At 37.3% G+C, this 20,549-nt stretch overlaps 2 protein-coding genes and 2 long non-coding RNA genes across 5 annotated transcripts; 1 reads left to right on the top strand and 3 right to left on the bottom strand.

The window, feature by feature from the left end:
• Positions 1 to 224: 224 nt before the first annotated feature.
• On the top strand, positions 225 to 3,965 carry LOC137736857 (probable isoprenylcysteine alpha-carbonyl methylesterase ICMEL1). The gene is made up of 11 exons (XM_068476158.1): positions 225 to 807; positions 1,365 to 1,441; positions 1,609 to 1,678; positions 1,764 to 1,844; positions 2,111 to 2,185; positions 2,335 to 2,436; positions 2,533 to 2,673; positions 2,849 to 2,914; positions 3,024 to 3,167; positions 3,382 to 3,472; positions 3,633 to 3,965. Exons 1-11 carry the CDS (start codon positions 455 to 457, stop codon positions 3,792 to 3,794), a joined length of 1,362 nt encoding a protein of 453 aa, XP_068332259.1. The 5' UTR covers positions 225 to 454; the 3' UTR covers positions 3,795 to 3,965.
• A 178-nt stretch (positions 3,966 to 4,143) lies between these two features.
• Positions 4,144 to 4,751, bottom strand: LOC137736858 (uncharacterized). The gene is made up of 2 exons (XR_011068805.1): positions 4,481 to 4,751; positions 4,144 to 4,338 (listed from the first exon to the last, which is right to left on the bottom strand). It is a non-coding gene; the product is annotated as an uncharacterized lncRNA (long non-coding RNA).
• A 7,355-nt stretch (positions 4,752 to 12,106) lies between these two features.
• LOC137738279 (uncharacterized) lies at positions 12,107 to 12,564 on the bottom strand. The gene is made up of 2 exons (XR_011068882.1): positions 12,367 to 12,564; positions 12,107 to 12,265 (listed from the first exon to the last, which is right to left on the bottom strand). It is a non-coding gene; the product is annotated as an uncharacterized lncRNA (long non-coding RNA).
• A 1,533-nt stretch (positions 12,565 to 14,097) lies between these two features.
• Positions 14,098 to 18,482, bottom strand: LOC137738121 (ABC transporter G family member 21-like). Of its 2 annotated transcripts, XM_068477747.1 has the most exons (5): positions 17,927 to 18,482; positions 16,930 to 17,728; positions 15,367 to 15,561; positions 15,104 to 15,285; positions 14,098 to 14,950 (listed from the first exon to the last, which is right to left on the bottom strand). In XM_068477747.1, the coding sequence occupies exons 1-5, from the start codon at positions 18,149 to 18,151 to the stop codon at positions 14,300 to 14,302; spliced, it is 2,052 nt and encodes a 683-aa protein (XP_068333848.1). In that variant the 5' UTR covers positions 18,152 to 18,482; the 3' UTR covers positions 14,098 to 14,299. The 2 variants fall into 2 exon arrangements, with proteins under 2 accessions (XP_068333848.1, XP_068333847.1); XM_068477746.1 differs by having other exon boundaries at positions 15,104 to 15,561.
• Between the last annotated feature and the right edge of the window lie 2,067 nt (positions 18,483 to 20,549).

Here is a 20,549-nt window from a genome sequence, read left to right on the forward strand (position 1 = left end):
AAACAGCTCCTTATTACACTCATAGCCGTTAAAGTTAAACAAAGCTAAACAAAAAAGACACGGGAGAACACAAAAAATAAGAAAACTCAATGGAAAACGACCAATTCCAACTCCTCCAAAATCAAAGTTCCACAGCCCATCACGGCACCCCACGTGGCACACAACTGGCCTTCACCAACCCCCCTCCCTCTCTCTCTCTCTCTCTCTCTCTCTCCTCTCTCTCCTCTCTCTCTCTCTGGTTGGCTTCTGCATACCAAAAAGAATGAACACTGCAGTTTTTGAGAAAATGGATTACTTTTCTCCCGTTTCCTGTTGATCTCCAAATCTGACAAGTCCCCAGATTTTCCCACTCCCCAATAAAAATTCCCAGAAGGGGGAAACCGTCAGTTAATACAGTTATTCACAAAGCACAGAGCTCATCAGGATTTGCTGCCAAGTTTTGTGTCTCTACAAAATGCCATCCCAACAGATTCTGCCCATAACATATCACCCCCCTTCAGAGAAATCGCTACGCAGAGAAGAAGAGGACGACCCAACAACCCGGCTTCTCTTGTACTCGAATTTCGAGGATGAAGAAAAGAACACGCCTTTGAAGCCCCTTCTCCCCAGGGTCTCCAGCTACACAACCGCCAGCGCTGCCGCTGCCAACAACCACCAGCAACGGCGGCGCCGGACCGCCAGCGACAGCTCCCTTTCTTCCCACTCCGATGAGGGTAGCCGCCACTCCTTGGCCGGCGATGTGGAGCACGCTGCTGCCGAGACGTTCTTGGTGACCCGGTTGAGTTTGAAGCTGTTAAAATATCTTGGGTACTCGAAATTTCTCTTCTTTTTTGTGTTTGGATTTGATGATTTAACTGTTTTTTTTTAGATGTTTTTGAATAACCATTTTGTCATTTGGATTGCAACTTAAAGGTCTTAAATTTTGGTCTGAAATGAGTTAGACGTGTAAAAATTGTATCTTTCGAAGTGACCTGTAGGAAAATTACTATGGTAGCTGAATCTCCTTTGAAATTGGATTAAATGTTGGGTTGAGATGAGAATCTTGAGAAATAAAATTTTAATTGAATAGATTTTGGTGGAAATTTGGATGAAATTATTGATTGGAAATTTGGAAGAAATCAGATATGGTCTTTTTACATTCATGTAACTAGAGAAACTCGAGCGTCAAGCGATTATGCTCACATAAGAACCAACACCCTCCTAAACATTTCACATTAGAAAGAGAGAAGATTTGGTTTCAGAGTCACTTCTGTTGTGTGTTCTGTAAAAAGAAATCAGATATATAGCTTGTACTGTTTCTTCGAGATTCTTTATATAACTTATCCGTGTGGTTAGATGCTTCCTGATCGTATATTTTTATTCAGGGTAGGCTACAGATGGATTACAAGATTTCTCGCCCTTGGTTGCTATTCATTTTTACTTATGCCAGGTTTTATTCAAGGTTTGTTACTTTCATACATTTATGCTTCACCTCTTGCATACCTTTTAGATATTATACATGTTTTTTTGGTCCATTTCAGACATTAAATTTGTAGGCATTATCATGACCATGACATAGAGTACTCGTAATCCAGGGGAGCATGACTTAATCCATCTTTCTTTTTGTAGTTGGCTATTATTATTTCTTCTCCCGTCAGGTTCGCAGAGGTATAGTTTATGGCGATCAACCAAGAAATAGGTAGGATACGAATGTATGTTTTTTATGTATTTAGGACAATATTCATTTGTGTTGCAGCATTAATACCTCAAGTTTTGTTCTGCAGGCTAGATCTGTATCTACCCAAAAATAGCGATGGGCCAAAGCCGGTCATTGCATTTGTAACTGGTGGAGCCTGGATTATTGGGTGAGTGATGTTGCTCCTTGGCAGTTTAGTTTTTAATAATTCCATGAAAAGTCTAAGCTGGCAGTAGTGTACGTTTCTGTTGGTTTTCAGAATGTTAATCTAAGCAGTGTGGCTGAGAGGTCACTTTTCTGGGTACCGTTATTCCTTATAACTGAATAAATTCAGTGTCACAGTTTTGGTTTGTTTGTTCAAATATGATCTTAGTTGCCTTGTTCTCACAACAGATTCCTGCTTATCTATTCTTAACATGTTTTTCGGTAATGCAGTTACAAAGCATGGGGTTCTCTTTTAGGACAGCAGTTATCAGAAAGAGACATCATAGTGGCATGCATAGATTACAGGTGAATATTTAAACTTCAAGCAAGCGCACATACTACAATAACTGATGTCGGGTGTCCGAATGAAACTCTGTTCTGCTGAAGTTCTTTACTAAATACACGGAGATTTGAGTCTTTCTTAAAAAGTTAATTGACTTGACATCTTCGTGCAGAAATTTTCCTCAGGGTACTATCAGTGATATGGTAAAGGATGCTTCTCAAGGCATCTCATTTGTGTGCAATCATATTGCTGATTATGGAGGCGACCCAAATAGGTAACAAAATCTTTTCTTATGTTTGTATAATTTTTTCCGTTGTGGAGGCAATCCTAGTGGCTAAAAGTTGGTGTTTTTCCTGCTATGTTTGTGCAGGGTTTATGTAATGGGACAATCGGCTGGTGCACATATTGGTGCCTGCACCCTCGTTGACCAGGCAATTAAGGAGGCCGGCGAAGGAGAGAGCTCTTCTTGGAGTCTCTCCCAGATAAAGGCTTACTTTGGTTTGTCTGGAGGGTAATGACAGTTTAAGATTATTATGACTATTTCTTTGTTCTTTCATTCTAAATTCGAATGTAAGAGTTCTGCAAGGAATCATACCTATTTCTTTATTCAATCTTGTGTTTCTGATTTCACCTTCTGCACTTTTTCATGTATCTTTGTTAGTTCTGAGTTTTCTGATTCCAAACAGGTACAATTTGCTTAACTTGGTGGATCACTTCCACCGCCGAGGTCTTTATCGTTCAATCTTTTTAGGGTACGGGCTTCTTGGTCTCCTAAAATGTTAATCATACATATGCTCTTATACTCTCATAGTTTTAAGTTCGAACTGCATTTAATTTTTATGACTTAAAAACCTCTCGCAGCATAATGGAAGGAGAACAATCTTTGCAACGTTTTTCTCCAGAACTCATGATTCAGGATCAGAATGTTAGAAATGCTGCCTCTCTCCTACCTCCTATTATTTTGTTTCATGGTACTGCAGATTACTCCATACCATCAGATGCCAGGTATACGTTCCCCTGAAATGAATTATTTGATTGCCTGCAGTTATTTCTTGAATCGAAATAGTGCAAATCTATAGTTGGCTCTTCAAAAATAAACTCTTATAGTTCAGTATTTAAGTTTCATATCGCTTAATATCACTATATTAGAGTGGAAAATATACTCTTCAGAAATATGGTTCTATTGCCAGAGTCTTTGACAAACATGTTCTCTGTGCAGCAAGAATTTTGCAGACACTCTTCAGAGACTTGGAGTGACAGCTGAGTCGATTCTTTATGAAGGAAAGACTCATACGGATTTGTTTCTTCAGGTAAGGGAGCACTGAAGATGGTTCATTTTTAATTCTCATGCCAGTTTTTCATTTTCCTGTTCGATAAGCCCCCTCTTGGGCCTCTCCCCAGGAAAGAAAGAAACAACTTAAAAAAGAAGAGTTCCATATGTTAAATTTAGTTGGTGGATGTGTTGTTCAGGATCCAATGCGTGGTGGTAGAGATGATATGTTTGAAGATTTAGTAGCTATCATTCATGAAGGTGATTTAGAGGCTCTCGCCAAAGATGCAGTGGCTCCGCCAAGAAGGCGCCTTGTGCCTGAGTGCATGTTGAAGTTGGCTCACCGTGTCAGCCCGTTCTAGCCAATTTTTGTTAATCATTTATCAACCCTAAAACCTTTGAGTTTCTTGGTGATTGATTGTATTCATTTTGTACATATCATTAATGACACGTGAAGTTTTTACCCCTTATTTTTTCTGCAACCTTCAGAATTATCCAATTCTCGTCTCATATCAAAGATTTTCTTTCCCTTATTCTTGTTCATACCAAACTATCAGTTAGCAATTTATATTTTGTAATTTGAAGTGAAATAGTTTTTAAACTGCACGTAATCAGCTCATTTACTCGAACATGTTCGCTTAAATTTTGTAATCTCAGATCATGCCTTCGTTGCGGTTTATTTGAGTTTGATTCTAAACAAAACCAGCTCCATAGCTAAACACGAGTTTTTATTTCATTGGGATGGGTTACGTGGATTACATCAAAGTTACCATGCTTACACACCTTGCTGATTACAAAATCCAAAAACACAAAATATTACGAGAAAACGAAATGAAATCGTTTCTTTTGCTGCATGCCTCATCAGCAATTTGGTCAGTTCTTTGCTGCAGATTTGCCACCTTTACCCTGGTCAATTATCACCGATTTGTTAGTAAAACCAAATTAACATGACGCAAGAAGATGACGGAAAAGCAAAAACGAAGCCATGGTGTTTGTGAAAGTAACTGATAACATATATATATATATATATATATATATATATTTATACCTTCTTCTTGGGTGCCGGAGACTTTGGTGCGGCTGCAGCCTTCTTTGGGGTGGCTTTAGATGCCGGAGCTTTGGCATCACCAGCCTTGGCAACGGCAGGTTCTTTCTTGGCCTGCCCAAACAGCTGAGTGCCGACTTGCCTATCCACCTTCATTGATGCCATACTTCTCTAAATTAACTCTCTTCTCGCAAATATACGAAAAATTTAATGTGTGTGTTGTGAATATTGGCTGCTTCTGAAACTACCCTCTTTATAAGTGCAGGGCACAAGTGTAGAAATGGAATTAGAATAACAAGTTATGATAAAAGGTGTTTGGAAGAGAATGGAATAACCGGTATTGGCAAAAAAAGCATAGCTGCACTTAAAAGGCTGTTGGCATCAGATGCTTTTGCTTGCTTATTGATATATACTGAAATTATGAGAGATCGAATTTCGCCAAATGGGTTGTGAATGACATTTTACAAGAATAACATGCGATCAAGAACTAATTATATGATTCTTTTCATAAATAATTGTGTGATTCTTGGACTTTTGGGGTCTTCTGGAATTCCATTATGTAATAGTAAGTGCATTTAGTAGTGAAATTACACTAATCAGGAAAAACTACTATGATCCATTGCTCCTAATCCGATCAACGAAACTTCTGTAAAATTAAGTAATATGCCAATATTTACATAACTAAATGTTGAAGACTAGTCTTTGGGGCTCAAAAATCACATCCATTGGCAAAATTGAAAACCCGCTAAGTGACAGTGTAACATACATTATTCAAGCAATACTCTAATCTAATCTAAACAACGTGGATGGAAATTCGAACTTAGGTGCAAAGGGGTTAGACTTCTCTATCTAGTCCAATTGGCTATGCCCAGGTCCTCGCAAAGTGATTTAAATTATTAATTTATGTATGGTGACAGTATACATTAATGTAAATTGATGTTTTGGTATGTAGTTCTTAAGAAGGAAAATAAGACTGAAGGATGAATGCTACTCTTTCTGCAAGTCACAGAGAAGCACAGAACTAAATTGATATTTTCTCATTCTCCTCTACACACAAAACGTGCAGTAGGGAATATTACAGCTAACAAAAGATGAGTTGGATCAATTTATCAGATCAAAGGATCACAACCATTCATCTAACTAATAACTAGGATCTAAGTCCACATGGCACTCAAGGCCTTTTACACATAAAACTAAAGCATTACACTTAGCATTCTTTGCATAAGTGAGTACACCAATTAAATCAAAGCTTTTATTCTAATTCATTTTCAGCTCAAATACTTATAGTTCAACAGTATATACAACATTCTCTAAGGGAAGGGCTGAGATGCATGCTCATTTCCATACATTCTTAGTTTCATTTTTTATGAGAAAAAGGAGATCCTTTTGTATGAGTTGTAGAAATGGAGATCGTTATGCATTTCTTCTTTGTCTTAACTGTTGGTATTTAGAAGTTTACTAACTCAATACCAAAATATGTGGGTGATAAGTTTACAAACTCTATCACACCTCTCACGTTGCACTTGTTAGTGTATATGAATTCACTGGCTTAGATCTAGAAAGAGAACAAAAAATGAACACAAAGGAAACTGAATGGTTTCTTTCTTTCACTCTCGCCTAAAGTGCAGAGAGGATTGCTTTCACTATATATCAAAGGTGAGCACAAAACATGCTTTTACATAACTGTTGGCTTTAACTTGGGACCACACATACACTACATTTCATCTTAGTCACTCATCTATCTAATTACATGGATCAATCAACACATGGCACTCATGGCCTTTTACTAAATAGAACTTTACACTTTGCATAATTTTGCACAAGTGGATACACCAATTTAAGACATCTTATTCTAAACTATTCAGCTCAACACTTATAATTCAACATTCCCTTTTAAGTTTTGAGCTGATTTCACACCAAGCATATCCCTGAGATAGTTGAACCGATCCTTTGTTAAAGCCTTAGTGAATATGTCTGCCACCTGCTCATTTGTTGGACAGTACACCAAATCGATTATCCCTTCCTGGAGTGCATTCTTGATGAAATGATACCTTCTGTCAATGTGCTTGGTTTTCTGATGAAAAACTGGATTTTTAGTGATTGCAATTGCAGCTGCATTGTCACAGTGCACTGGAGTTGCTTCAGTTTGCATCTCACCAAAATCTTCAAGTACAAATCTAAGCCAAATGGCTTGAGCAGTTGTTTCAGAGGCACTGATGTACTCTGCTTCTGCAGTAGAGAATGCTACACAATTCTGCTTCACAGAGGCCCACGAGAACACTCCACTGCCAAAAAAAAATGCATAACCAGAAGTGCTTTTGCTATTTTTAGCAGATCCTCCCCAATCATTATCACAGAATCCGATTAGCATTGCATTCTTTCCTTTTACATACTCCAAACCATAATCTAATGTTCCCTTGATGTATCTAAGCACTCTTTTGGCTGTTCCAAAATGTTTGTTTGTAGGACAGTGCATGAATCGAGCTAGAAGGCTTGCAGCATACATTATATCTGGTCGAGTAGCTGTGAGATACAACAAACTTCCCACAATTCTTCGATACTGTTCCTCACTTGCTGAACCACTGCCATCATCTTTGCATAGCTTCTCTGATGAAACAAGAGGTGTGAACACATATTTACACTCATTCAAACCAAACTTATCCAACAAGGAAGCAGCATACTTTCTTTGATGGATAAATATGCTTGTGTGAGTTTGAATAACTCTCATACCAAGAAAATGGTGAAGAAGTCCCAAATCTGTCATCTCATATTTTATCATCATGTCTTCCTTGAACTCCTTCAACATCTCAGTGCTATTTCTAGTATACACTATGTCATCCACATAGATTAAAACAATTAGAATTTTTCATCCCCTTGCTTTGATGTAAAGAGTAGCTTCACTTTGACTTTTCACAAACCCACAGTGAGCAAAGTAGGTATCAATTTCACTATACTAGGCCCTTGGTGCCTGTTTTAGACCATACAAAGCTTTATGAAGCTTGTACACCTTGTCTTCACTCCCCTTGATCACAAACCCATCTGGTTGTTCTACATAAACCTTTTCTTCGAGTACTCCATTTAGAAAAGCAGATTTCACATCTAGTTGGTATAATTTCTAACTTTTCTGAGCTGCCAAGGCAATTAGAGTCCGAATTGTATCAGTCTAGCTACAGGTGCAAACGTTTCATTGTAATCCACACCTGGTTTCTGAGCATATCCCTTGGCTACCAATCTTGCCTTATGCTTTTGAACTGTCCCATCAAGATTAAACTTGGTCTTGAATACCCACTTAACCCCAATTATAGGTTTGTCACTTGGTCTGTTCACTAGATCCCATGTTGCATTCTTCTCAATCATTGACAATTCATCTTCCATAGCCTTCATCCATGATTCATCTTTAGCTGCCTCTTCAAACTTTTCAAGTTCCATAATACAAAGATTGCATTGTGCTAAAACATCATCCAGATTCCTCCATCTCAATGGAGTGTGATCAAAGGCTTGAGTCTTTCTCATGCTGCTGTTCACATCACTTACAGATTCATGAGAAGATACCAGACTTGGTGACAAAGCATAGTCATTACCTTCTGGAGTTGTCCCTGATGAAATACATTTAGGCATCTCGGATAACTCATTATGATTCAACACAGTTACATAATTCTCAGAAGCTTTCTTCCATTCCCAGGCTGCATTTTCATCAAACACTACATCCCTTGAGAGTATAAGCTTTTTACTAAGGGGATCATACACTCTGTACCCCTTTTCATAGGTTACATAACCTACAAATATGCCCTTGACACTCTTTGCATCTAGTTTTTGTCTCAACTCACTTGGTGTGTGTACATAACACAAACAACCAAAGATTCTAAGATGTGCAATTCCAGGTTTTCGACCACTGAATGCTTCAAATAGAGTTACTTCTCCAAGAGCTCTTGTAGGACACCTATTCAGTATGTAGACAGCTGTGAGTACAGATTCTGCCCATAAATAGTAAGGTAGTCCTTTGTCGTGAAGCATAGCTTTTGCCATTTCAACTACAGCTCTGTTCTTCCTCTCTACCACTCCATTCTGTTGTGGAGTGTAAGCCATAGAAAACTGTCTTTGAATCCCTGCATCTTCACACATTTTGTTGAATTCACCTCCTCTGTCACTTCTCAGACATTTTACTTTAAAACCACGTTGTAACTCCACCATGGATTTGAATTTTCTAAAACAGATCAATGCATCTGACTTTATTTCAGAAAATAAACCCACATCATTCTTGTACAGTCATCTACAAGAAGCATAAAATATTTGTTGCCCACAAGAGAGTCATTTTGCATAGGACCACAAAGATCTACATGCACCAGTTCTAGAGGTTTGCTTGCTCTTCATGCCTGATTCTTTGGAAACCACTCTCTATGCTGTTTCCCAAACTGACAACCTTCACAAACTTCATCCATTTCTTCTAAAACTGGAAGACCATGCACCATTTCTTTGTTCTTAAGCTGTTGAAGACCTCTAAAATGCAGATGGCCTAGTCTCTTGTGCCATATCCAAGTAGACTTAGAAATACTTGCTCTTAGTACAACCTGATCATTTGGTATCAGTGTCAAAGGATAACACCTGTTCTTTTTCATTTCAACTTTGAGTACCATACAATCCAATGAAGTACCATCAAAGATACTAAACATTTTTCCCCCAAATACCAGGTAGTAACTGTGTTTATCCATCTGACCCACACTTAACAAGTTTTCCTTCAAACCAGGTAGATACATTACTTATTTGACATACTTTCTGCCTTTGCTTGTGTCCATCACAAATGTACCAAAACCTGCCACATTCATAAGTTCTCCTGTGGGCATTTGAACTTTGCCAACCACATTTGTCTTCATGTCTATCAACAACTTTGAATCCCCTGTCATATGGTTGCTACAACCACTGTCAACATACCATTCTCCATTCACTTTTGATTCAGTGATTGTGCTATTTGCATAAAACAAGTTCCCTGTCATCTCAACTTGATTAGCACTGTTTGCCTTTTGCACTGATTTACCTACTGTGCACTCTCTAGCCCAGTGTCCAAACTTTTCACAGTTATAGCATTTAGGTTTCCCTTTATACCTACATTCTCCAAAGTGAAACTTAGAACATACCATGCACTGTGGTTTTGTAACTATCTGACCCATTGACTGTGCATTATGTGCAAAATTAGCAGGAAATTTCTGCTGAAACTTGGGTTTTGAACCCCATTTCTTGCCCTTTTTATTCCAATTCTTCTGGAACTGAGATGAACCAGATTGACCTTCGCCCCTATTTTGCTCATTTGAACTCACTGAGAAAGATGAGAATGCTTTCCCAGTAGTATCAACAATATGCAGATCAAACCGTTGTTCTTGACTCTTTAAGATTGCAACTACTTCCTGCAATTTTACAGTCTCTAAACACTTTGTGTTTTCTATAACCAAACAGATAGAATCATAAGGTTTACTAAGACTAATCAGAACCTTTTGCACAAGTCTCTCATTCGACAGAGATTCACCAAATGTTCTCATCTGATTAATTAGTTCATTCAACCGTGTAAGATAGCTAGATAAAGACCCATCATCTCGCATCCTAGCATATTCAAATTCTCTTCTAAGATTCTGCAATTTCACAAATCGTACCTGATCACCACCATGATATTCTCCATACAACAAATCCCATGCCATCTTAGCTGACTCGGCATTGGCGATTCGTGGGAAGATTTGATTCGAGACTGCATTCTGAATGATTCCCAAAGCCTTTGCGTCTTTCATCAAAACAGATACCATTTCTTCATCATCCTCTGATGCTTCTCCAGCTTCCTTCTTCTTCAGATTGGAGGTTGTAATCCCCTTCTCTACCAGATTCCATAACCCAAGAGATTTGAATATTGTTGCCATTTTAATTCTCCAGAACTCGTAGTTCTCATCGGAGAAAACTGGAGTCCTCACTTCCGAGCCTCCAGATCCAGACATGTTTTTGATCTGAATCAACAACCTTCACAGACCTTAAAGAGAGCTTCGATTGAGCTCAATAACTTCACAGATTTACGCCCAGATTGTTAAATCCAACCTGGCTCTGAGGCCATGTTAGTGTATATGAATTCACTGGCTTAGATCTAGAGAGAGAGAGCTAGACAGAGAACAAAAAATGAAAACAGAGGAAACTGAATGGTTTCTTTCTTTCACTCTCGCTTAAAGTGCAGAGAGGATTGCTTTCACTATATATCAAAGGTGAGCACAAAACATGCTTTTACATAAATGTTGGCCTTAACTTGGGACCACACATACACTACATTTCATCTTAGTCACTCATCTATCTAATTACATGGATCAATCAACACATGGCACTCATGGCCTTTTACTAAATAGAACTTTACACTTTGCATCATTTTGCACAAGTGGATACACCAATTTAAGACATCTTATTCTAAACTATTCAGCTCAACACTTATAATTCAACAGCACTCTCAGTAAATTTGGACAAAAGAAATAGAGAAAGGAGGGAAACAACAAGCTTCGGCAAAACACTTGCACTTTGATATATTAAAAGGAGTTTACAAACTCAACTGCTGAAAATGGAATGGGATTACAAAGAGCCTTACGGGAAGGCTTTCTTATACTTGCAAAAACAGAAGAACCACACAAGTGGTTTTAATAAACAAATGCAAACAAAGACTTCCTAAACCTAGCTAGTGTTGAAATCTATCCATGCAAAATAAATGAAGGTGTTCAAAGTCTTTACTTGCAGCAGCTTTAGACTTTTGAACACACACACTACATTATTCCAGTGGTTGCAACCACATTTCGGCTAGCACAGAGAAGAAGCATTTAATTTGAGTAAGTGCAGGAAGCATGAGTCAAAAAAAAACAGCTAGCAGCACACAAACATTGAAACTGGCTATGAATGAAGGTCCTTGTTATTCTTCTTCCCTATTTTGATTTTTGCATAGATATTGTAACTTATTGGGTTGCATATATCTGATTTTATCGAACAACAACAGGCCGGTATATGCAAAGGATCTTTAGCCAACTAGAAAACAGAAGAATAAAGCTTGGTGCCTGTTTTTCATGACAGCTTATACAGCACTGCGGAGTCTCTCATATTTCCCGGTCATACGATGCATCAAAGTTCGCAAATTTAATGCCGCTTAATCTCATAAATCTGCTTTCTATTTCACCTTTTATCAATTTCTCTTTAGCATATTATTTTATGTTTTACTTTCAACATGCCTTCAGTTCTGGCATTTATCTGTTGGACTAGTCATCCTTTAATTTTTAGCACAAAATCAAACCCCTAATTTGCGCCAAGAAACTTCAGTTCTATTGAATTTTGATATCTTTAATTTCTTGTGATCCTTGTGATCAAAGTTGTTCAGATTCACTTAAAACATTGTCTAATATTAGAAAGTAAATGGCCGATTCTTTTTGGAGGTTTTCGGATACTGAAAACATACAGAATCTGCCCTTTTTTTTTTATATATATATTTTAAACGGTTAAACACTTAAACTTTCTCAGTATCTTCATATTCTGGCACTTGATTCATATTTATGAACCCCTTTCTGAATGCTTTATGTTTGCAAATTAATATTTCATGTAGTTTAAGCAAATACCAAGCAAAGGTTCCTCTAAAATAAAGTTCTCTTTTATTTATCAGGCCAAGCCTAAAAGGAGAGACATATTATTATCAGAATATGGAGGACCACGGTGATTCAGCATCTTCGTGCACTCCTCGCCTCACACCGTTTCTTTCGTCTAATTCTTGGCTGCAGGCTTGCTTCCTGTTGTCTGATAAAACCGTCGCAAAACAAAAATTAAGGTGTTAATAAGCACATGTTTGGTGCCCAATAAATATGAAAATATATGCATCGATGTATTTAGGCACTTACCCTCTTCTTAAGCTCCCTAGGCTTTGTCTCAGCCGCCTTAGGGTCGGGTTTGGAGGCTGGAGCTTTGGGTGTGGTAGCACAAGCTTTGGGTGTGGTACCACAAGCTTTTGGAGCAGGCTCTTTCTTGGCCTGCCCGGCAGTGGGTTGAGTGCCAGCAGGTTTCTCTTGCTTGAGTGATGCCATTTCGGTTTTGTTAATCTTACACGCTGAACTGTTTGCTTCCTGTTGTCTGGCCTCAAGTGTTACCTTTACTAGGGTTCAACCATTTTATAGTCGAAGTTCATAATTGTGACACGGAATTAGAATACCTTCTTGCAGCAGATATAAGGTGAATAAGATGTGATTGCACATGAGCAAAGGGGGGATAAAATGGACTGGTGGCCTGTTGGGAGATGGTGCTGAATCGGATGCTTAATCGAGACATATGTAAATTGACATCATTTGATGCGTATTCGAGTGCGTGTATTGGTAGATAGTTGATTTTGATATGCTTAATTAAACCTACAGAGAAGTACAAACACTTTCTATAAAAAAATTATGTACATTTTCAAATTATGTAGACATTAATCCATGCATGTGGACTAACATGGTTGCGTCTCGTTTGAAATTTTGGTAAATTTGCAATTCAATAATTGTCTGAAGGTTAGGCGCGTACATTTTCAAATATGAAGCACTGCAGAACTTTTTACTGCATGAAGCAAGTAAAAAGTGAGCCAAGCTCATGAAATGCACCATTCTACCAGAACACCATATTGCAGCACTGCAGAACCATTTATTGCTTTATGTAACACTTGAAAATCATAGACAATATAAAACGATAAGAATATTTTATGAATAAAAAATAGAGAAACGCTGCCGAGACGGTTATATAACTCGAAGCGATTACATCTTGATAAACTTGTTATTCTACGATTTACTGAGCATCCTATTCATAAAGAAAAACTAAATGACACTCTAATTCCTAACGGCCGAGAACTCATAAACTTGAATTTTCCAACAGTAACAACTTCTGAACTTTGATCAATTGCTAAAACATGACGGTTTGGTTACTTCACCTAAACAAGTCCAAGTGGTTCAAGTAAACTCATGTAGCATCCCCAAGAAAAACTGGTATATAGCCTTCAAATTCAAGAAACTGAGCTCCGGATATGGAAGACCTAGCTACGTACATTTGTACGAAGCTAGATACAATTCGATCAAGAACTTGAAATCGACTCCCTTAGGTTTCGGTGTGGGGTTGAGGAAGTTTTTATTTTGATCCTTTCATTTTTTTTCTTTCACCAGCTTCACTTGAAGAATCTTTGCTACTAAATCGTCTAATATATTCACATTTTCACCCTTTCCCATTTTTAAGCATGGATTAGGATCATAAGTTAGAACTTTGGCAAACACATAAAGGGGAAGGACATGGGAGTTTAGGAAGAAGAGACTGTGATAGTTTTGACTGGAAAATTTACAGATTAAAATTCTCCCTGTTTATTAAATGGGTTTTGAGATTGGGTTGGGTATGAATTTACTGCTTTGGGTCGATTATGTCGAGCTCGTTTCAATTAAATTAGTTCCGTCAATATCTGCCGAAATATTTTGAAAAGAACCGAAATATTATGTAAACAACCTTTTTGTTATTAAGGTTTTTTATTTTATATATTTTTTCTTTGTTCGGATAATGGAATAAGGCATTTCATCAGCAAATTGAGTTTTTTTCAACAAATCTAACAATTTATCATTACCATCATATCCATTTCCTTGTAACGGAATACAATTCATTACAATTTCTCCAGCCAGCATACATGAAATCTTGGTTCACAATATCAGTTCAAAACCTTCGATTACTCGATAAAACTGGATATCCGAACGTATGTCATCAAGTTCTCTTGCTGCAATAATATGCTGCATGTCAGTTTCTGATCTATCATCATCAAGATTCAAGAAGTCAGTGAGGTTGGCCCATCCTCAATGCCACATAAGCCAAAACCCTATATCCCACCAGCATCACAGCCAATGCAGCTACATCTATCCACATATTATCAAGACCTACACACTTAATACCAGGAAAGTCCAGCACCCTACAATGCACCCCCATCCCACACTCATAAACCTCATGCACCGAGTATTGTACTCCCACAAGAAGCTTGTAGCAGTAATGGCTGTACGAAATGTACTTCAACCAAGCTATGAAAGGCGGCAAGTGCTGAATGTAATATCCGCCTAAAAGTAAAAACACCAGCGTTGTCACAGAAGCCAGAGTTGTGCCTTGCTTCACATCCATTAGAATGGCCCCTAGTGCTAGCCCTATGCCTTGGGCGACTAGCACATTGTAAAGAACAATGAAAAGGGTTAGTGCAAATGTGACTATTGAAGGCTTGAGACCACTCATCCAATAGCTTATTGTTACAAAGACTGTTGGGAGAACAAGTTCCATTGGCAAATCACCAACCGTTCGCGCAAAAAAATAGGATGAGAGACGGTACATGCCCGAGGAACGTTCTTTTATCAGCATTGGTCTTTCCATAGGGAATGAAAATATGGCATTGGATAGAGGGAAGAAGCCCCAAAATATGGAGAAGAAGAAAAGAAGTCCCACCTGTTCAAGCTACTTTGTTAGTATTGCTTCTTATTATAAGTCCAAATCTAGCCTGGTTTTTGAAGTCAGTTTTCATTTTAAAGAAAAACAAAAACTAGTTACTGAAAAAGAAATCTTCAACAGACGAGCAGAGATGAGAGGAAATTGGAGTACCTGATCTTGTATATGCGAAATGTTGGAGTGCCACCACAAAAGACCGGAAATAATTGAAACTGACATGACTTGGAAAATCCTTAAGCGAGAGAAAGATTCATGCTTCCTCTCTTTTAAACCCCTTTCCAGCAAAACGCTAAATTGCTCCCACCAGCTGGTGGTCCATTTGTAATTTCCACTACCTACATACCATATACATGCACAAATGAATATTCCAGCGGAAAATCTAGTTGAAAAATAGAGACTTATTGATTGGAGGTTACCTCTGGATGATGGTGTTCTTGAAGAAGAAACAACTGTGTCTTTATGAGTTTGCTGAATCTCTGTCGTCAATGCAGGGTATAGATACTTTTTATAGGAAGATATTAAGAACTGCTTGGTTGTGTTTTGATCTTCTTGGTGGTCTAATCTGCCATTATACTCTACTTCCTCATCCTGTTTTGCATCAGGTGCTATACCTGCTTGTCAAAAAATATTCAAGAGATTTTTATTAAACCAATCATCACGGAAAAAAGGATTAAATCTCAAAGAAAGAAAACAATGTATGACCCACTATATTTATATTTCTTAATGGTGAATGGTGATATAAAGTTCTTCATTTTGTTTTTGTTTTGATCTCATCAAACTCACATGCAATTGGACACTGATGAAATTGTATCTTAAGTCAATAATGTATTATATGTTTTAATAATATGACATCTCATAATTGATTTGGAATAACACTACCTTTGACATCTTAGTTGCTTGTAAATTTCTCTGTCCACAACTCGATATTTACGAGTTCATCGTTCCATCGATTTTAGGTGGTTAAAAAAAAAGAAAACTAATTAAAATGGTTTGAAAATATAGAGTTTTAACGATAAGGAAAAAATAAAGTGTAAAGTGAACGATGATTGATATTTTAATATAAAAATATAATTTTTCGTTAAAATAAATAGTACCGTAAATTTTTTGTTAAAATTCTTTTAAAAAAATTGTCAGATGAATGAAAATGATGCAAATTGCAAAACAGATATTTTCAGACGAGGGGTTAAATCAGACTGTACAAGTTTGGACATGCATATAGGCGTTGTAGTTGTGGCATTGACTTTGGCAAAAGTTTTTGGTGCTTTGAGTACCGAGTACTCCAAATTTTTATATTTTTAAATGAATCAGAGCATTTAAGAAAGTTGTTAATTTTGGTGTTTGTTGGATAAAAAGTAAAAAACCCTAATTTGGGATTAGGTTTTAGGGTTGGCAACAAGTCCACATGTCCATGTGAATCCTCCTTGGCTAAGAGAGTGCTGAAAGGTTCCTTTCAATATTTTTGTGCTTTCCAAATGCGATCGACTAAGATTAAGAGTCGTGGTCTGCCCTTGCCCTCTATTGTATTCACGGAGCCGTCGGTGCGATGAAACCATTTTCTTTGTGGACCACTCACTCACACACACGCACTAATATTGTTGTGAAAAATGGACTCGTACCCGAATGATTAAGTTTTAAAAGTTCCTCAAACTTACATTAATCATATGTCTAGTTTGTGACTTGTGGGTAAGCCCTGAGGTTGACATGTACTAATTAAGACTTGCGTATATGAAATATATCTTTAGGTAAGGTGAGTAATGTTTTCTTATCCGTGTTTGGTATGTCGATATGTTAATTAAAGATTGTCAATCCAATCTTCTTCTTTTTTAAAGTAAAATGTTATTTTGATAATGTAGAATGTCAGAATCTTTAATGTTTTTATATATAAAAAAAATTGCATAGTTACCACATTTTGATAATTAGTGCTAGAAACTAAAAAAAAAAAAAAGGCAACGCTAATAATGAGAGAAGAAATTTCATACCGTTAGCAAGATCAAGCAAGACATCAGCCGGGTTGATGAAATTGAACCCGACCTCATATCCAATGGACCCGAAATACTCCATGACCCGACCAGCATGCCCGCTATAAATTGGGTACCCGTCCGACAACACCACTACTTTATCAAACATCCTGTATAGCCTGCTTGACGGCTGATGGATGGTGGTGATCACCGTCCGACCACCACGGGCCAGTCTGCGCAACGTCGTGATGATACGTTGGGCCGTGGTTGAGTCGAGCCCAGAAGTGGGCTCGTCCAAAAGCAAAAGACTCGGGTTGACAAGCATCTCTTGCCCAATACTGACCCGTTTTCGCTCACCACCCGAAATGCCTCGTAGTAGAGGCCCACCAACTACAGTATCACGACACCGGTTCAACCCGAGCTCCATTATCACCGTTTCGACTTGCTCAATTTTCTCTTCTTTTGTAAGCTGCTTGGGCAGCCTTAGCAAGGCAGTGTAGGCTAGGGTCTCCAGAACAGTAAGGTGAGGATACAAGACGTCATCTTGCGAAACGAAGCCGATGTTGTGCTTCATGGAGCTTGAGAAGTTCTGGCCATTGTATGTTATCTTGCCAGAGATTTTACCTGGCAAGCGGCCGCCCAGGGCGGTCAAGAGAGTGGTCTTGCCGCTCCCGGATGGCCCCAACATTGCGAATAGCTCACCCGGTAAAGCGATTCCACTCACTCCATTGAGTACAGTGCGTGTTGGTTTTGGCTTATGTGAAGCAACACAACCTCCGTTTGTTGCTTGCAGCTTAATGCTGTATCCAACATCTTCAAACTGTAGGGAAATGTCAAATTAAATACATATATTACACAAATGTTAGCTTAATAACTACTATAATAGTACCACTATTTTTTTTTTCTCCAACAATTTAGTTATTACATACTTACCCACATAACATGTCAAATTATCTAATTAAAAAGTTACTCATAAAATATCAATGCGAATTATCAATAATTGGCCCTTAAGTCTAACCTTAAGTGTTATAGGGCGCAACGACTGGTGCAAAATTGAAGCCCTGTGCGAGGTTGGTCGGGGCTGGTCCGGCATGTCGTCAGCCAAACATGGGCTCACATTAGTCCTCGACGAAGCGGAGGGTTCGGCCTGAACCGAACAGTTCTGATCAGGCCGGTTCAGATTAGAGAGTAGATTGTTAGGTGGAGTGTTTGTCATGCTGTTTTCCTGCCCAAGAGGTATCATAATTGCAGAAAATGTTGCACTATGATGATCAAATACAAATAGAGAGTCAATATTAGGCAAACGGGTGTCTGCAGGTCGACCAGCGAGAGAGAGAGAGGGAGGGAGAGAGAGACAGAGACTGAGAGTGGTGGATGAAGGTAATGGAGGGACTCAGAGGAGAGGAGAAAAGAGGTTTGGCGGGGAAGAGAGGAATTAATAGGGGAAGGAAGGAGGATCACATGCAAGAGAACAAGACGTGATGATTCTTATAAAGTGATCCTAGGCACGAGATTTAAGCAAGCAGCTGATCACTACTACATAAATTAAATTCAAAAATAAAAATAAAAATGAGTAGTACTGTTTGTTAGTTCGGCTTCTACCAGAAAGAGACCCCAACCAACTGAGTTGGACTGAGCATATAGGCGAGGGGTAATGCATTCCAATTAATAAATTAGTGTTTCTTTCCTACTAATTGGCTTAGGTGGGGTACGTGTTTGCAAGGCATTTGTTATATTCTTGTGTTTTGACATTTCAACTTAATTAGTTAACCTCTTATCACTATTTATGAATGATCTGAATTTTATGGGAAATGATAGCGTACACACCTATTTTAACTTTTCACACACCTATATTTAATTATGTTTGTTTGTTTCGTTTAACTTATTCATTTTGATGAATAAAAATAAAGAGAAGTGTGCAATGAGATGCTAAAAAATGTAAGGAAAACTAATGAAAAATACTTGAAAACTTTGAGTTTTAACGATAAGGACAAAATAAAGGGTAAAGTAAATAGTACCAGAATTGACTTTTTAGTGTAAAAATGTGGTTTTTCGTTAAAGTGAACAATACCGAGGATTTTTCGTTAAAACTCCCAAAAATGTATGAGAAAATCACTTCCCTTATATGCCGTTTTCTTTTTCTCTTCCATTTCTGATGCTAATTTCAAATCACAACTTGACAAAAATTTGGCTATCAAATTAGGTTGTATGTATTACTATTACTGTATTTTAATATTCCATAAGCTTTGGCAAAGCTAATAATCAAAGGGTATATATATTATACTAAACGTATAAATCTATGTTTATTTCAAAAGGGAACAAAAACAGGTCCTACTTATAAATTCACATTCCCATTTTTTTTCTTATACACTTGATATTTGAATTTGATGTCAACGGAAATGTTGGATGTATCGTAGCTTAAAATTTTCTGTCTAGGTTCTGCTTTTGGTTTGGCCATTAGACTACTTTGTGCTTGAGGCTGAGATTATATACAATAAAGGGTGAGAGATATAATTCAAGAAGTATCACACTCCGATTCCTTTTCCAAAATTAGAAGCACCAGACAGAGATAGTATGCATTGCCCTTTATTTCTATGCTGCTAGCTAGCTAGCTTATTTGATATTTTCGAATGCAAAAACTGCTGTGGTCCATAATCTTCATTTCGTACGTCCTATATTATTAGATTGGTCGAAGATGTTCCCTTGATGATTCTTTCTTGTTTAAGATATTTAATTGTAGGCCATGGCCACTGAAAAAGTATGCTTGATATTATGTGTCAAAGTTTATGATGAGATAGTCTGGCCGTTCACTATTATTACCTTCAACTTAATCACCTATGCAAACTAAATGTAAATTTCGTGAAAGAAAAACCTTGTTAGAATTAGTACTAAAAGGAGGATTTAACTTCATCAAGTTTTCAGTGTGATATGTTTAACATTATGGCACCAAAGATTTGGCACCCCAAAGGCTAATGTATATCATCAATACTGCGTGACTGTGTGTTTATTCGATCTATTAATTAAGACTAATGAAGCTGCTAATACATCATCATCGTCCACTTATGCGTTGAATTTAACTTTAAATGCATAGAAATTCAACTAACCAACCCTATATATTTCTTTTTAGGGAGACTTTAGATGCGGTTCTTAGCTATGGATATTCTTTGACTAAAACCTTGTTAGTTTTCAATTTCTTATTGAAGTCCCTGAAATTAATGTGATAATTTATTTCTATGTATATTACTATATTTTTAAAATTAAAAATTGAAATTTATAGTTGTTTATATTAAAGAGATTTTAAACAAAAAACCATAATTTGTGGGATTAAAAATATTAAAATATAAATTATACTATTGTGTGTGTGTGTGTGTGTATAAACATGGGTACATTCATCAAAATTAACTAAAAAATTATTGTACCAAAACATGGGTGCATTCTTCAAAATCACACACACACACACACACAAATAGATATTAGGCTCAATAACATTAGTAAATTTCTTCGATTAAACTTGACATGGATACATTCTTAAATCAAAGAAAAAAGAATGTACCCATATAAGTTTAAAAATGGATTAGAAAAAAAAATTGAATAGATTATATATATATATATATATATATATAATAAAATAAAGGTACATT

The sequence above is a fragment of the Pyrus communis genome, chromosome 6 (genome assembly GCF_963583255.1).
Source record: "Pyrus communis chromosome 6, drPyrComm1.1, whole genome shotgun sequence".
NCBI lineage: Eukaryota > Viridiplantae > Streptophyta > Magnoliopsida > Rosales > Rosaceae > Pyrus > Pyrus communis.

Coding starts and splice junctions, on each gene's coding strand:
- LOC137738121 (XM_068477746.1), bottom strand. CDS start 18,151: ATGATACCTCTTGGGCAGGAAAACAGCATGACAAACACTCCACCTAAC. Junction 17,729..17,926: donor TGCGCCCTATAACACTTAAG/GTTAGACTTAAG, acceptor ATTTCCCTACAG/TTTGAAGATGTTGGATACAG. Junction 15,562..16,929: donor CTTGCTTGATCTTGCTAACG/GTATGAAATTTC, acceptor TTTGACAAGCAG/GTATAGCACCTGATGCAAAA.
- LOC137736857 (XM_068476158.1), top strand. CDS start 455: ATGCCATCCCAACAGATTCTGCCCATAACATATCACCCCCCTTCAGAG. Junction 808..1,364: donor AAGCTGTTAAAATATCTTGG/GTACTCGAAATT, acceptor ATTTTTATTCAG/GGTAGGCTACAGATGGATTA. Junction 3,168..3,381: donor TCCATACCATCAGATGCCAG/GTATACGTTCCC, acceptor TTCTCTGTGCAG/CAAGAATTTTGCAGACACTC.